This window comes from Zeugodacus cucurbitae, chromosome 2 (assembly GCF_028554725.1).
Source record: "Zeugodacus cucurbitae isolate PBARC_wt_2022May chromosome 2, idZeuCucr1.2, whole genome shotgun sequence".
Taxonomy (NCBI): Eukaryota; Metazoa; Arthropoda; class Insecta; order Diptera; family Tephritidae; genus Zeugodacus; species Zeugodacus cucurbitae.
In genome coordinates this window covers 45,790,561-45,808,644 of record NC_071667.1, presented here as the reverse complement: position 1 = coordinate 45,808,644, position 18,084 = coordinate 45,790,561, and the positions used below count along the sequence as shown (strand labels likewise).

General features: G+C 36.8%; 1 protein-coding gene across 6 annotated transcripts in view; it reads left to right on the top strand.

Moving 5' to 3' along the window:
- Window positions 1-18,084, top strand: part of LOC105212406 (uncharacterized) — a 59,086-nt gene that overhangs the window by 24,959 nt on the left and 16,043 nt on the right. For 4 of the 6 annotated variants that reach the window (XM_011184349.3, XM_054234210.1, XM_011184350.3 and 1 more), the window contains exons 3-7: window positions 4,730-4,969; window positions 7,075-7,328; window positions 9,562-9,743; window positions 11,064-11,441; window positions 12,094-12,343. In XM_011184349.3, coding sequence (XP_011182651.2) covers window positions 4,730-4,969; window positions 7,075-7,328; window positions 9,562-9,743; window positions 11,064-11,441; window positions 12,094-12,343 — 1,304 coding nt within the window. The remainder of the gene's footprint in view (window positions 1-4,729; window positions 4,970-7,074; window positions 7,329-9,561; window positions 9,744-11,063; window positions 11,442-12,093; window positions 12,344-18,084) is intronic. The other 2 variants (XM_054234215.1, XM_054234223.1) reach the window with 2 other exon arrangements.

Here is an 18,084-nt window from a genome sequence, read left to right as displayed (position 1 = left end):
CCGCAACGAATGTTGAGCCGGCTTTTTTCACCAAGATTACATTTAGAAGCGCAACGAAATCAGAGATTGGCTACATTTGTGCATGTGGAGTTGGAATTTTCACATAAATTCGGTTGCGTGCTGACCAAACGCGTTTAATGTACATACATACATACATATGCATGCACTTATTTACTCGGATCGACTGTGATATTCACATATCCATACATATACACACACAAACACATCTACTTAAATATGTAACTGCGTGCATACTCTGATTAGTGAAAGTTTTTCCAGCAAAAGTGAATTTTTGTTAAGAAGCCAGCAACAGCAACAAGCAACAGTTAATATCAATGATCAGAGCGAACGGAGAAGAAGCTGATAAAAGAAACGTGTTAAATAAAAACGTTAACACGAACAAGAAATATTGCGTTACAGTGAAGAAAGAAGTAAAAAAGATCAGCGTCGATCAGCACGTAAAAGTCTGCGCTCAGACACATTCAAGCTTAGCGGTCATCCATTCACACTGCCATTAACAAGCCCTGGCGAGAGTTGCAATCAAAATGGTCGAAAGTGTTTATTCTTTGGTAACTGGAACTGTTTTGAAAAATATGGTTAATGTGCGGAATCACCAAGAAGCAAAAAAGTATATGTACAAAAACTATACAAAATGTATTAAACACAGTTTGCATTCGAATTATTTCACTTCAGAGCAGTTTCCTTTAACAGTAAAACCCATATATTGTCTATATTATAATTCACAATAACTTTGCTATATCTTCGAATATTTTGAAAAGAGATAATCCATGCTTTTCTGAATATAAAAAGAGATGTCAAAGAGAGATCTTTAAAAATAGAATGGAATAATAACTTAACTTGTAATTGGTTTAGAATATACAATATCCAAAAAAAAAAAATTGTATTGTTCTGATTAATATTTGTACCGTTTTTTACCCTGACTCAGTTAAATTTATTTGAGATCTTACTAACAGCTTCCATAATAGCTTTCATAAAATTAATCTGAATTGAAAATGGAAGGGAGTTGTGCTTTTCCTACAGGGTGTATACATACAGATACATTTATGTGAATGATAATGAAATCATTTGTATATGAAATCGACAAAAGCAAGTAATATAAAAGAATTAGCATAAATTACCATAAGAAATAAAGTATAATAAACATAAATATGAGATGAAAATGAAAATGAAAGTGCATTTGTAGTCTGAAACGAGTAGTATCATTTCCGATTATATAAACTGATTCGGTAATATGGGAAGCAAATGTATTGCGTGACAGGTGGTAACTTCTTAAGAACTATATTTGTCTTTGCATAATAAATGTTATTACTATTACTCTATTTCATAGAAAATAAAACGAATATATTAAATGAATATATTAACTAATTAAAATATATTGTTGTAAATTGTACTTTAGAAACACTAAAAATCAGCTAAATTGTATTCCCTAAATGGTTCCCTAAGTATATATCTGCAAAACATACTTAAAAATACAATTCAACTTCCCAAATCACCATAATCCACAAAAAAAACTTGGAGTTAGAGAGACCTCCGAGTTACGGGAGGTAATTTGTATGAAATTTGAATTCAAGAGTTCGAGTTGGAATGTCAACTGTATTATTTACATGATCAACATGAAATTAGGAAGCATATTGCTAAAATCTCTGGCTCTAGTAACGAAGTTACTGGAATGGTCCAGATTCGTTTACTTTCCCCAAAAATTAAACCTGTCTTGTACATTGAAATAAAGGGTGATTTTTTAAGAGCTTGATAACTTTTTTTAAAAAAAAAACGCATAAAATTTGCAAAATCTCATCGGTTCTTTATTTGAAACGTTAGATTGGTTCATGACATTTACTTTTTGAAGATAATTTCATTTAAATGTTGACCGCGGCTGCGTCTTAGGTGGTCCATTCGGAAAGTCCAATTTTGGGCAACTTTTTCGAGCATTTCGGCCGGAATAGCCCGAATTTCTTCGGAAATGTTGTCTTCCAAAGCTGGAATAGTTGCTGGCTTATTTCTGTAGACTTTAGACTTGACGTAGCCCCACAAAAAATAGTCTAAAGGCGTTAAATCGCATGATCTTGGTGGCCAACTTACGGGTCCATTTCTTGAGATGAATTGTTCTCCGAAGTTTTCCCTCAAAATGGCCATAGAATCGCGAGCTGTGTGGCATGTAGCGCCATCTTGTTGAAACCACATGTCAACCAAGTTCAGTTCTTCCATTTTTGGCAACAAAAAGTTTGTTAGCATCGAACGATAGCGATCGCCATTCACCGTAACGTTGCGTCCAACAGCATCTTTGAAAAAATACGGTCCAATGATTCCACCAGCGTACAAACCACACCAAACAGTGCATTTTTCGGGATGCATGGGCAGTTCTTGAACGGCTTCTGGTTGCTCTTCACCCCAAATGCGGCAATTTTGCTTATTTACGTAGCCATTCAACCAGAAATGAGCCTCATCGCTGAACAAAATTTGTCGATAAAAAAGCGGATTTTCTGCCAACTTTTCTAGGGCCCATTCACTGAAAATTCGACGTTGTGGCAGATCGTTCGGCTTCAGTTCTTGCACGAGCTGTATTTTATACGGTTTTACACCAAGATCTTTGCGTAAAATCTTCCATGTGGTCGAATAACACAAACCCAATTGCTGCGAACGGCGACGAATCGACATTTCACGGTCTTCAGCCACACTCTCAGAAACAGACGCAATATTCTCTTCTGTACGCACTGTACGCATTCGTGTGGTTGGTTTAATGTCCAATAAAGTAAACTGAGTGCGAAACTTGGTCACAATCGCATTAATTGTTTGCTCACTTGGTCGATTATGTAGACCATAAATCGGACGTAAAGCGCGAAACACATTTCGAACCGAACACTGATTTTGGTAATAAAATTCAATGATTTGCAAGCGTTGCTCGTTAGTAAGTCTATTCATGATGAAATGTCAAAGCATACTGAGCATCTTTCTCTTTGACACCATGTCTGAAATCCCACGTGATCTGTCAAATACTAATGCATGAAAATCCTAACCTCAAAAAAATCACCCGTTATAATAAAACAATAAAGTTTCATGGAAGAAAGTGTGCATTGCTTTAACGTGAAAACTAACTGTGTTAATATGAATGAAGCGAAGTACAGACATGTTTCTTTCTTTGTTTCGTATATTTGTTTAATAATAAAAATCAATAAATTATTCGGAACTGTTTGTGTCAAAGCTATTAACATTACCCTTTTAGTTGCTGTATAACTGTATATGTATTTAATTAATTTTTTAGTTGTGATGATGCCTCAAATTTATTCAGCGTTACCGCTTGTCCCCTGTATATATTTGAACGCGTTTATAAACCTACACTTTACAACAACTTATTGTTGTTTCCGTCTACTACAAGCGCCCTCAACTCAGAGTTTACCAGAATCCCTAAATTCCCATGATTTGTCAATGTCTTAAAGACGACGTGTATATCCGCTGTAACAGTTCCCCTAAAAAGCGCAAATTTCCTCTAATACATACTAACCCAGCAGACTTTTATGAAATTAAATGATTTACTTTTACTTTAATCTCGGTTATTTGAGTCCAAGTCAGCGTGGATGTGCACAGACGCCATCCATTAGACTTCCTGAATTGTGCAGCTTTTGTTGACGTCAGTCCGTGTACTACCGGCAAAGTTTTGCTTTTACTTTTCGCCTTCCGTGTGACTTACATTCGCCAATTTGTGCTAAGACACACACACACACACAAATATACCATATATGGAGACTCACTCTTTCGTACTAGCCTTTGTTTACTGCCTTAAATTACATTTTCAAGTGCAAATGAAGACTACAACAACAACAGCGTCCATTTGGAACTTTTGGCCCAAAGCGAATTAACTCGATTGTGGCTGTAGCTTTTACCCCGACACCAAATCGAATTTCATAGTTGAGCCGCCCGTGCCCAGACCGAATTTGCCAACAAATTAATTGCCACTCTGCCGTAGTGTTTAGTTGGCCAACTTAATAGCTGCTGCCCAAAATAAATACAAATACTAAATACTCAAAATGCAGGGAACATTAAATAGAAAGGTTTGCTGCCAAGTAAAAGTATTTTAGTGCTTTCAGCTAAGAGAGCAAATAGTAAATGAAAGTTGAAAGGCTAAGGAGATAGCAAAGCGGGAAGGGTAAGACCAAATTATCCACTACAGTGCGAGCAACGCAAAATATTCGCAGTTAAATGAAAATAAACAAATCTAAAGAGGAGCAAATTTGTAGCTTATCTCGACCGGGTCTACAGTGATCTTTAAATGAAATAATAGGAAAAATAAAAATAAAAATTATTTGAATTAAAGCAACAATTTATACCACGTCTTTTTGGTGTTGGGCCATATAGAAAGATGGGTCTGACGCAATTTCAAGAGTAATTAAGGTTTTCTCTAGTAACTACAACGACTGGTTACTAATTTTTAAATAATTTGCATTTGTATTATCGATATTCGTTAGAACTTTCAATGTAATGTTTTTGATAAATCAAAAACTCTAATGAATGGTTGGTAGCAATATACTTTGCTTTGGTTAAAAAAGCAAAATACTTCGAGGGACAGTATGCAGATATATTATTCATTTTTAAGATATATAGGTTCACTTAAGGAGATTTGCATTACTTTTTCACAAAAATAATTAAAACACATATTTTAAAGTATCTTTATAATTCATTTTAATGAATTTTCATTTTATTTTGTTTTCTGCAGACAGCGACAACCCTGAAACGCCAATTGAGGAAGTAACCAACGCGCTCTATGGCAAAAGCGTAAAATTCGCCATAACACACGATTTGGAAATTAAATTACCAGAAATGATGTTCGACGGCGCCACATTTCGTATTTCTCCACGTTCATTCGAGGGCAATGGTATAATTGCAAAACTGGAAATGATACCGAAACAAGAAGTGGAAGCCCGTTTGGCTGGCAAAGTAATCATGAAGAAGATACGTAAGTTCTTAAAACACAAAATTATCATTATTATACCTAAAAGTTTGCCAATCTCCCGAGAGATGTAGTCCTCATGTCGTACGAAATTTGTTTATATGAAAATATTCAACTATTCAATTCATTACATTAAATTATGTAATTTAATATTAATATAAACTGTCATAAGTCATTATTTTAACATCATTATGATCAGAGACATTACATACATCATCCGCGTAAAAAAAATAGTATGTAGTGAAATAACGAAAGGATGTGATCTTTGAGGGCAAATTAAAGAATGATGTTAAAAGCTTTCCGAGGTTATTAGGACAATACTGAAGAAAACTCGAAGAGTTCAGTTCTGTATGAAGGAATGTTAAGGAATGACTTCAGATAAGTAAACATAAACAGAGAAATTGTCATCAATATATATTAAGTAAACCAAACTTCATTTCAAGATGTGAAATTATATGAGCGGTTTTAGAAGTTGTTGTATAATTACGCAAACCGTTGAATTGAGATTTCATTTATGAAGGAAGTCATCATTGATTTTCATTTAGTATACATTTTGCATTAAATAATATTTAAGCTACAAGTTGGTATCATATTTGAAATTAAAAAAAATAAAAATAACAAGTAAGGAAGGGCTAAGTTCGGGTGTAACCGAACATTTTATACTCTCGCAATTTATTTATTTAACTTTATTCATATTATATAATACACAATTTGACCCACATATTCGTCATATATATTGTATAAAGTCCATTGAAAGTTGGAAACCATAATATTAGGTTAGAAGCACCGAGGTCCTCGTGTTCGATATATGGCCTTAAAAACCTATGGTCCGATTTCGGCGATTTTTAGAATGGGGCTGCCACACTATTCTTCACTAGTGCTTATTTTATACATTGTCTTCAAAGTTCTGGTATATAGGAAGTAGGCGTGGTTGTGAAGCGATTTGGCCTATTTTCACAACATATCATTGGGATGTAAGTAAACTGTTACGAACCAAGTTTCATTGAAATCGGTCGAGTAGTTCCTGAGATATGGTTTTTGACCCTTAAGTGGGCGACGCCACGCCCATTTTCCATTTTGTAAAAAAATCTGAGTGTAGCTTCCATCTGCCAATTCTTATGTGAAATTTAGTGTTTCTGGCGTTTTTCCTTAGTGAGTTAACCCACTTTTAGTAATTTTCAACCTAACCTTTGTATGGAAGGTGGGCGTGGTTATTATCCGATTTCTTTCATTTTTGGAATGTATTAAGAAGTGGCTAAAAAAAACGACTGCAGAAAGTTTGGTTTATATAGCTCTATTGGTTTGCGAAATATATACAAAAACCGATTTGGGGGCGTGGCCACGCCCCCTTCCCCAAAAAAATTACATCCAAATATACCCCCTCCTAGTGCGATCCTTCATACCAAATTTTATTTCCATAGCTTTATTTATGGCACTTTATGTGTTTTCGGTTTTCGCCATTTTGTGGGCGTGGCAGTGGTCCGATTTTGCTCATTTTCGAAAGCAACCTTCCTATGGTGCCAAGAAATAAGTGTGCCAAGTTTCATCAAGATATTTTAATTTTTACTCAAGTTACAGCTTGCACAGACGGACGAACGGACAGACAGACATTCGGATTTGAACTCCACTCTTCACCCTGATCACTTTGGTATATATAACCCTATATCTAACTCGTTTAGTTTTGGGTGTTACAAACAGCCGTTATGTGAACAAAACTATAATACTCTCTTTAGCAACTTTGTTGCTAGCAACTTTGTTGCGAGAGTATAAAAATTCTCAGTCAATACCTATTTAAATTAATCATTTAATTATAATACAAATACCACAATTGTGTGTAAGTGGTCCTGTAATAATAATACCCAGTTCAATTGCATATTTCAATTCAAATGCCTATTTATTTTTGGTTATTGTACGATTTTTATATTTATATAATTAAATTTCCCTTAATTCCTATTTACACACATCAGAGCTATTAATATTTGAATTGAATGAATTTCCCCATTGTTAAACAATTTAAAGCCCTTGTATTGTCATTCAAACGCACCAAGTATATACTTGAAATTTTCAATGAAATCCAACCAATTATGCTACAACAAAACAACTTATTTCAGAGAAATTCTTACGCAGCAAGTTATTGCTATCATTTTTGGCGTTGGTGCTCATTATAAAAATCATCAAAATCAAATTGTTCTGGCTGTTGCCGTTGGTGATTGGTGTCGGCGCTGCCAAGAAGTTGCTGCTCAAATTCCTGCTCTTCCTCTTCCCCGCGCTGTCGCACCTCTTCAAGTTGTGTTCCTACTATCAACAGACATATCACTCGACCAAATATCATCACCACCATCATCTAATCGACCACCATCACACGGTAAGTAACTGTTTGCCAGAAAACGGAAAACGGCATGAGAAAGTAAGTGATAGAAGGCGGCGAATTGAATTGAAATGGCGAAAATAAAATGGTAAATGAAAAGCAGTAGGTGTAAAATTGTTCGTGGGCATGCGACTTAGCATACCTGTAGGAAAAGCTTTAGCTATTGGGTAAACAGCTGGCGCAGATAAAGTAAGGTCATGACATAATTACTTTTAGACGTTAATAGATCGATATTAACTAAACTCAGCTATGTTAAGAAAGCAAATATACTTCTCCTTGAAAAGTGATTATATAAATTTAGCATTTTAATAGATATCATTTAAATACTTATTTCTGTAGAACATAACTTTTATATATCATATACATTGTGTTTGTTAAATGAGAGGAAAGACATAATGGCTAGATTTTTTAGGCAGCTACATATTTCTGAGAGTTTTAGAATATTTTTTAAATTTTTTTACTTGAAAGTAATTCGTAAGCATTACAATTGACTTTGATTTGCAATTTCGTTAGCAACCAGTTATACTACGCCTTTAGATTTCTTTGCGTGACACTCTGTGTATCTTTTATATATCTGTATCTATCAAATTACGGTGAAATTCAGTGACAACAAATGCTTTTAATTGAAATACGTGCGAATGAGCTGAGCTTATTACTATATTATACCATGACGAGTGGCAAAAAACCCTACTTGCTTCCTTGTATAAACATATAATTTTCATGCACGTATGCTTCACAGCCTAATTTAATTGTTTATTTTACTTTTAATATCAGCCACTAATGAAGGCAGAAATTTTACATTCTGTAATTAGTAGTCAACTGTTACATATTTATATAGCCGAATATTCACGCGCTTTAATTAATTAATATTTATTTTTACGCAAACAAATGAGATTCATAAATCTAGTTTTACTCCGACAACACCTACGCCAACAAAGCTCAAACCGCATCCTGCACAAATGTCACCAATTGCTTTAATTCAACAAATCCACAAATGCATACGTACATACCCAGAAGCCCGTGCGTCATCAGCAATCCATACAAAAAAGATGTTTAATAAGTACAAAACAGCGAATTTCATGATTGAATTTTCACATTAATAAGCCACTCTTCTTTCTCAAGTGTCACAACATACATATATTAGGCAAAACCGACAGATTCTTCAATATCTATGGTATACCGTATGTATGTATTTACAATTATAAAGAAAGGACGGCTTGAGTTCGAGCCGTAACATATATACATATACATCATCACATACCGAATAAGTTTGGTACATCGTATAAGAAAACTAATAAAATATTTGGCCTGATTTGACCACTTTTCTACCAATTTTTCTTGATATCAAAGATTTACCTGGGGCCAAACCTTTTGTACCATATCCATGTTATTAGAAAACACTATATTTCCCCATTGGTGTATATCTTCGGATAAGAACTACTAAAGAGGCGTGTATATAAATTCAAAAGGTATAAATTTCAATCCTGCGCAAAAAATAGCAAGCAATCGCACTTTCATTGAAAGGTCTAATCGGTTGTGTATATGACAGCCCGTAAAAGTTTAGAAATGTAAATTAACATGACGATGACATTGGAAATGCAAAAGTACTTTGCGAATTGAGGTACATACAAACAAATGTATTGAAAATTTACATAATTATCTTCGAGTGGCAATTTGGTAATCTTCAGGCATAGCTCTTGAATTGACATGTGTGCGTCGCAGTGTGGCACCCTGTTGGGAGTACAACAAATTATATCTTAGAAGTGTCACATTGTTTTCACTATTTGTTGCAAACAAAGGACAAAATTTTATCGCACGGTTCGTTAGTAAAAGCTACAATATATAAATGGTATATATAAGTACATATATTTATATATTTCTATGATCAGCTATCTCGACAGGGAGACATACTCATGTGAATATTTTCATGCATACATATACAAATTAAAAACTCTGCGATTGAAAACAAATTTTTTATCATCGTGAGTGTGTTTCGATGTAATAAGAAGATTTTGAAATAGGCAATTTTTAATTAATTTCCCAAAGCAAGTTTCGAAAGTACTCGAATTAAAATTTCTTTTATTACTTATTTTTGCCCTTTAAGCGCTCAAATGCGCAAGTGTATAAATTTACTTACATATATATTATACGTACTTTACTAGCTTAGATACATATAAAGTATCTCTAGTGTACCAACTTTATTTCAATTTGTTTATTTTTCCTTCTGCAGGTCGTTCCCGCTTGGCATGCGACCGAACATCATTCAGTGCCGGAAATTATTTACACTCATCCTCCAAAGGGACATCCATCTACATATTTGCACGGCGCGCCAATTCACGAAACATACGGCCCGTACTCATTAGAACATAATGAGGGTAATTGGGAGAATTCTGGTCCGGGATTGGGTTCAGAGTGAGTACTATTTCGCACAAGAATAAAGAGGAAATAACGGAAGTTTTGCGTAAATATTTATTTATAAAAGATTTAATCCATTTTTTTGTGCAATTTTTTAAAAAATATGTGTCACAAAATAATCTATGGAAAAGTTTCTTATAAAACAGTTATAGGGAACTCTATACCTACTAGTATCCCCCATTGGTCGGATAACACTTTGTCCTTATATATCTCTGCTAACCGCGTGGAACTTTTTAAGAGGACCCTTAATGAAATTCATATACCGTGAACTTCCGATGTATTTATGTGATAATAGTCATGAAATTTTTGAGTGGAAGAATTTCTACCATTTTGATTTATTTTTTCGAAATCGAAATAAATGTAAAGCTGTTGAGCTTGTCATGAACAGGCAATAGCGTTTAGAAATCAAATTTCATACAAACTTCCTTCCATGACTCAAACACCCTTAACTCGAAGTTCTCCATAACTCGAACTCTTGAATTGGAAAATAGAAGCCCAATTTCATACCATGGCATAATACAATCAAACTGGGTATAAATCTATATTTTACAGCTTTTTGAAAAATTGTATGTTTTAATGAAAATTTCTATAACTCGAAGTCTCTCTAACTTGAAGTTATTTTGAGGATTATGGTGATTCGAGTTAGGGAAGTTCAACTGTATCATTAAACTTTGAACTTCAGTGTATTCCACCAAGAGTAGATCGCAAGAGGCTTATTGAACTATATATTTTCTCAGAAAGATTAATTTTGCTCTTTTTGTTGAGGTTCTAACCTGTTACTGTCCAACGTCGATTGGTTTCACCGATTTTTAGGCTGATGTAAGGCTTCATCCACGGAATTAGCTGAAATAGAATTTACGCATTAGGCTCAAATTAGTTTATCGATATTTAAGAGTTTCGTTTTGCCTATGTATATAACAAAAGACTGTTTTACAAGACTACAAAGAAGATCCTCTTGATCTGCGTAGCAGATAGCCTACTGAATACCTTACACAATCTAGTCTAAAATCATTTTGATGATTACTGAATATCTATAAGTTTGCATGTAGTTGCCTTACAGCATACACCTCAAACTCACGACAAAACTAAAAGCATTGAATCACCACCGGCAACAACACACAACTTTTACATAAAACCTCAACACTTCATTCCTAATATATTACAAAAAAAAAATTATTTTGGATTTCTTCCTGATTTTCTATTTACTTACACATATGTATTTATCTAACCTAACTCTCATTCTACTATTTGCTTACACCTTCAACACATTACATGAACCTTCTCTTTCGTTTTTCTCATTGCATGTTCATTTTGCAGTTATATTGGCGATATAAATCGATCGGCACAAGTTGATGAAAATTCTAATTATTTTAAACCAAATGCCAACAAGGATGCCAATGAGATACTTGTTTGGGGTTTGGGCACTACACAGCCAACTATTTCTCAAAAGCAACAACAACAACATCAACAACAAAGGTATCGACCGGTAACACAGCAACAACCACCTACACAACAACAACGACCACCATCACTTGTACAGCAACAAAAAATGCAATTACAACAGCAACAACAGCTCGTACAACAAAAACTGAAAACACAACAGAAACAACAACAAACACATAATCTACAGAAACCACACGCCACTAGTCATAGTTTCAATCCATTTTTGAATGGTGAAAATAATTTGAAACAAAGGTGAAACGCTTTATTTCAAATTAAAGTAGAAAAGAATGAAGGCGAAACAACCATTCTATACTTACAAAATTTCTTCCACATAATACAATAAAAACAAGAAGACAGCATACAAATCATACTCTTCGAATTGAAAAATTACCAAATTACCGAAATTTTTACTAATTGCAATTTCTACTACTATTTTGAATTTTTAAACTCAATGTTTTCAAAACCACATTTGAGTATCATAACCAATTAAATAATTGTTCCAGCCTTCAATTGACTTAAATTTGAGTATTTCTCTCAAATCTCCTCTTCTAATACCCTAAGAAAGCTTAACCGAAAATAAAAAAATTAAACTAACTCACCAATCTGACATAACACAGCAAATAACCGCACTTGTGTTTATTTCAAATCCGAAATTGACTAAATTACCTGCCCTCCTAACATAATGCCTCTTAGTTGGATCCACATATCCTATGTTTCGCTATCTTAAGTGCTCCATATATCAAGGTATAAACATTTCCAACGAAATATATGTAAACTCTTCCCCTCCATTAACATTGCATCCTTATATCACTCACGGCATTTTCCTCTGCGGGCTTCTCTCAAAATGAATTAAATTTGCAATTCATTACAACGGTTTTATTTATTACTTTTTTATTTTCCACAGCTTATTTACCACGAAATTAAAAACTCCAGCACAAGCACAATCCGCGCCAAATCCAGTTTATGCGCCCCCACCACCGCGGCCATCACATCCGCAGCAGCCATCGGCTGAGGCATTAACCGCAGCCGCACATATCGCGGCTCAATACGATCCGGCACGCAATAGTCTCGCACAACAACAACAAAAACAAGACCAACTTAAACAGCTACAGTTACAGCAATTACTAAAACAACAGCAACAGCAACAATTATCGGTAAGTGAACCAAGTAGAGAGTAATGCGAAAGCATCAGGCGAAGAACTGGTACGGTTTCTACCTACTGAGCGGTGAGGTCTTTTATATATGAAATCCACTCTTCCAATATTTTATGCCTCATTTAACTTTTGTGGACGCTGCAGTATAATGGTTAGATATAGAACTGTCAATCTTAGTTTCGCAAAAAAAATACGCAAACAATAGCAAACTTACAAGGGGTTTCCTGCGATAAAAAGGTGCTTCATAAAGAGGCATACCTCAAATGAGAAGAAAATCCCAGTCAAACATATAATATAACATAACTAATAGTGTTCAATGAGTAAAAATAATTTAGTATATTCTTGCGGAGTTTCAAGGCACGGTTTTAGTATTCTGAGAATGGCAGAATGAGTTATTACAAAATCTCTATCTACAAAATGTTTCATAAAATCGCATATGAATCAATTTCAATTGCCATAAGTAAATTTCTCTATGTGGTTAGCGAATGTCATATTGAGCCACAAGGCAATCTACATAAGCTGCAGGCAGGCAGACAAGCCCTCACCTCTAAAGGACTTTAACATAAATGTTTAGATTTATGAACGATAGTCTTTAACTTTCTCCCACTCCGCCAGAGGAAATTAAGTTGTTATTGTTGGTATTTGCCGCACATAAATCCAAATTCCCACGCTTACATCTTTAACAACTTTGAGAACAACAGGTTTTTCGAATTAATATAACCGCGACATTTCATTTGTGTTGCACACAATTCGCTTAGAAACCCCTAGATTAGTGAAGAAACATATACATACATTTATGGAAATACATAGAATACATTTTTGTATTTTTTAAGTAACGTATTTCTACAATGGTTTAGAAGATAAGCTTCGTTTGGAAACGGTTATTAATGTGTGTGGGCTTGCCAATCGCTAGTCAGTGGTTTATGGTTTCGAAACTGGCCCGCAGAATAACTGCCTTAGCTCCGCGGGAAAATTTATGAAAAGAGAATTTAATTACTCCTCTTACTTATATATATATATATATTTGGCGTAGGAACCGCTTTAAGCGATTATAGCCGAATCCACCAGAGCGCGCCACTCATTCCCCTTTTTGCTTTTTGGCGCCAACTGGAAACACCAAGTGAAGCCAGGTCACTTTGCACTTGGTCTTTCCACCGGAGTGGAGGTCGTCCTCTTCCGCGGCTTCCTCCATCGGGTACTGCATCGAATACTTTCAGAGCTGGAGTGTTTTCTTCCATCCGTACAACATGACCTAGCCAGCGTAGCCGCTGTCTTTTTATTCGCTGAACTATGTCAATGTCGTCGTATAACTCGTACAGCCCATCGTTCCATCGTCTGCGGTATTCGCCGTTGCCAATGTTTAGAGGACCATAAATCTTGCGCAAAACCTTTCTCCCCAAGCGTCGTCTCATCGGATGTTTGCATCGTCCACGCTTCAGCGCCATACATCAGGACGGGAATAATGAGCGACTTATAGAGTTTGATTTTGGTTCGTCGAGAGAGGACTTTACTTTTCAATTGCCTACTCAGTCCAAAGTAGCACCTGTTGGCAAGAGTGATTCTGCGTTGGATTTCAAGGCTGACATTGTTGGTGTTGTTAATGCTGGTTCCCAGATAAACGAAATTACCTACAACTTCAAAGTTATGACTGTCAACAGTGACGTGGGAGCCAAGACGCGAGTGCGCTGACTGTTTGTTTGATGACAGGAGATATTTCGTCTTGTCCTCATTCACCACCAGACCCATACGCTTCGCTTCTTTATCTAGTCTGGAAAACGCAGAACAAACGGCGCGGTTGTTGCTTCCGATGATATCAATATCATCGGCATCTGCAGCTCGTATTATTTTTTCCAGCAATAGATTGAAGAAGTCGCACGATAGTGAGTCACCCTGTCTGAAGCCTCGTTTGGTATCGAACGGCTCGGAGAGGTCCTTCCCGATCCTGATGGAGCTTTTGGTATCGCTCAACGTCAGCTTACATAGCCGTATTAGTTTTGCAGGGATACCAAATTCAGACATCGCGGCATAAAGGCAGCTCCTTTTCGTGCTATCGAAGGCAACTTTAAAATCGATAAAAATATGGTGAGTATCGATTCTTCTCTCTCGGGTCTTTTCCAAGATTTGGCGCATGGTGAATATCTGGTCCATTGTAGATTTTCCAGGTCTAAAGCCACACTGATAAGGTCCAATCAGTTCGTTGACGGTGGGCTTTAGTCTTTCACACAATACGCTCGACAAAACCTTATATGCGATATTGAGGAGACTTATACCACGGTATTTGGCGCAGATTGTGGGGTCTCCCTTCTTATGGATTGGGCAGAGCACACTAAGATTCCAATCGTCAGGCATGCTTTCTTCCGACCATATTCTACAAAGAAGCTGATGCATGCACCTTATCAGTTCTTCGCCGCCGTATTTGAATAGCTCGGCCGGTAATCCATCGGCCCCCGCCGCTTTGTTGTTCTTCAAGCGGGTAATTGCTATTCGAATTTCTTCATGGTCGGGTAATAGAACATCTATTCCATCATCATCGATTGGGGAATCGGGTTCGCCATCTCCTGGTGTTTCACTGTTGAGCAGGTCGGAGAAGTGTTCCCTCCATAATCCCAGTATGCTCTGGACATCCGTTACCAGATTACCTCCTCGGTCCCTACATGATAAAGCTCCGGTCTTGAAACCTTCTATAAATCGCCTCATCTTTTCATAAAATTTTCGTGCATTACCCATGTCGGCCAGCTTTTCAAGCTTTTCATACTCACGCATTTCGGCCTCTTTCTTTTTACGTCTGCAAATGCGTCTCGCTTCCCTTTTCAGTTCTCGATATCTATCCCACCCCGAACGTGTTGTGGTCGATCGCAACATTGCGAGGTAGGCAGTCTGTTTTCTCTACACTGCGGAACGACAATTCTCATCGTACCAACTGGTTTTTTGGCGTTGTCGGAGACCAATTGTTTCGGCTGCAGCGGTATGCAATGAGTTTGAGATGCCGTTCCACAGCTCCCTTATATCGAGATGCTGATGAGTGCTCTCAGAGAGCAGGAGTGCAAGTCGAGTAGAAAATCGTTCGGCTGTCGGTTGTGATTGCAGCTTTTCGACGTCGAACCTTCCTTGTGTTTGTTGACGGGCGTTCTTTGCTTTCACAGAGGCGAGTGCGTATCTTTACTGCTACTAGATAATGGTCCGAGTCAATGTTTGGTCCTCGGAGCGTACGCACGTCTAAAACACTGGAGACATGTCTTCCGTCTATCACAACGTGATCGATTTGATTGCGCGTGTTTCAATCTGGAATTCCTGGAATCTGGTACTACAGACAACCATATTTCGGGCCCCAGCGAAGTCGATCAGCCTCAGGCCGTTTGGCGATGTTTCGTCATGGAGGCTGAATTTTCCGACTGTTGTGCCAAAGACACCTTCTTTACCTACCCTGGCGTTAAAATCGCCAAGCACGATTTTGACATCGTGGCGGGGGCAGCGCTCATAGGTGCGTTCTAGGCGATCATAGAAGGTATCTTTGATCAGTTCGTCCTTCTCTTCCGTCGGGGCGTGGGCGCAAATCAGCGATATGTTGAAGAACCTCGCTTTGATGCGGATTGTGGCAAGACGTTCATCCACCGGGGTGAATGCCACGACTCGGCGACGTAGTCTCTCTCCCACCACAAATCCAACACCAAATTTGCGCTCCTTTATATGGCCGCTGTAGTAGATGTCACAAGGACCCACCTTCTTCCGTCCTTGTCCCGTCCATCGCACTTCTTGGACGGCGATGATGTCAGCCTTTAGTTGTATGAGGACATCAACCAGCTGGGCAGAGGCACCTTCTAAATTAAGAGTCCGGACATTCCAGGTGCATGCCCTCAAATCATGATCCTTAGTACGTTTGCAGGGGTCGTCATCAAAAGGGGGGTTTCTCATCCGACGCTGTTTCTTCCTTTTCATTGGGGAGATTTTTTTATGTGGTGGGTCCCAAGCCCTACGCACAACCGCAGCAGCGGGCTTCGCCTTCTCACTTTAGCTCGCCTCCAAACGGATGTCTGTTAGCTACCCAGGGGATACTTGGTCTAAAACCGGAAGTCGTGAGCTGCTTGAGTCATATGCAAAAGAATCGTTCCTGGCCACTCCCAAGTGAATGGCAATCAGAAACTTTCCTCACTTGCGTGAACTTCTACATATGACCCCATCCCCCCTCTTACTTACCAGCTTTGGAAAATTATGACCCAGAATAGCAGTACACAGTGTTTAGTCTCTAGTACTAAAAACATCTCAAAACGTTCCACAATAAAAAATGTTCTTACTTATTTGCTTTTAGAACAAAGCCAACCATACTAAATACCTTCCTTATTCATATTGTTCAGTGGACACTATTCAATTTAGGTTTTACCAATATATATAGTATTCAGTCTAATGAAATTGCTGGTGATATTAGTTTCAGTTATAAGATAACCTTCGGGTTAAGCCAAACCTATTTTGACCACTTTGCAGAAAATACTTTAGTAAAGCAGTTCGTATAAAATCGTTAAATGATAGCGAGTTACAGCAAAATGTCCCAAAAAGTACGTCGCATGCTTGCTATCGCATATAAAATGGTTTACTCGAAAAACTGAGGCACGAACCCTTGAACCCTCGAACCCAAATGTAAAAGTATGCTTCCAAGTGCCCAATCGAAAATCGTTAATAAATTTTTTTTTTATGAAAAAACATCGCTGGTGAATATACCCGATCTTCAAGCTAATGTTAGCATATACTTAAATGTACACACATAAGTAAGTATATTTTAAAGCAAATATTTGCACTATGCTTGATAGGGATTAGAGGCCTAATATATGTATGTAAATACATACCATATCGTGTATTTTCACTTTACCACACCTGCTCTCTGCAAAAGGTAAATTAAATGATAGTGAGATTGCTTGTGTGATGGCAATAAAATACCAAAAATAATACAAGTAAAGAGAGCAAAATGTCTTGATGTCTAGGCATAAATTGAAATGTGGTGAAAATGAATATACACAAATTTAATGGATGTAATATCATCGTCTATTTAATATTTTATTTGTTTTTACTTGCAATGAAATTTGCATACAGAGCCTGAAGCCTGAAAACATTGTGAACAAATGCAATTTACCGGCAATTCACATTTAACGTCTTCCATTTTCAAGTTTAATTTTTCATAGGAATACGTTGTGTATATTCTGAAGCAAATATTATTTCTACTTTCAAATAACTTTGGGCATGATTCTTCTGTAACTAGCGATTTGGTATTTTATACTCTCGCAACAAAGTTGCTACGAGAGTATTATAGTTTTGTCCACATAACGGTTGGTTGTAAGTCCTAAAACTAAACGAGTTAGATTAGGGTTATATATATCAAAATGATCAGGGTGACGAGAAAAGTTCAAATCCGGATGTCTGTCTGTCCGTCCGTCCGTGCAAGCTGTAACTTGAGTAAAAATTGAGATATCTTGATGAAACTTGGAAGACGTATTTCTTGGCACCATAAGAAGGTTCGAAAATGGGCGTAATCGGACCACTGCCACGCCCACAAAATGGCGAAAACCGAAAACACATAAAGTGCCATAACTAAGCTATAAATAAAGCTATGGAAGTAAATTTGGTATGAAGGATCGCACTATGAAGGGCCATATGTGAATGTAATTTTTTTGGGGAAGTGGGCGTGGCCCTGCTCCATACTAAGTTTTTTGTACATATCTCGCAAACCAATAGAGCTATATAAACCAAACTTT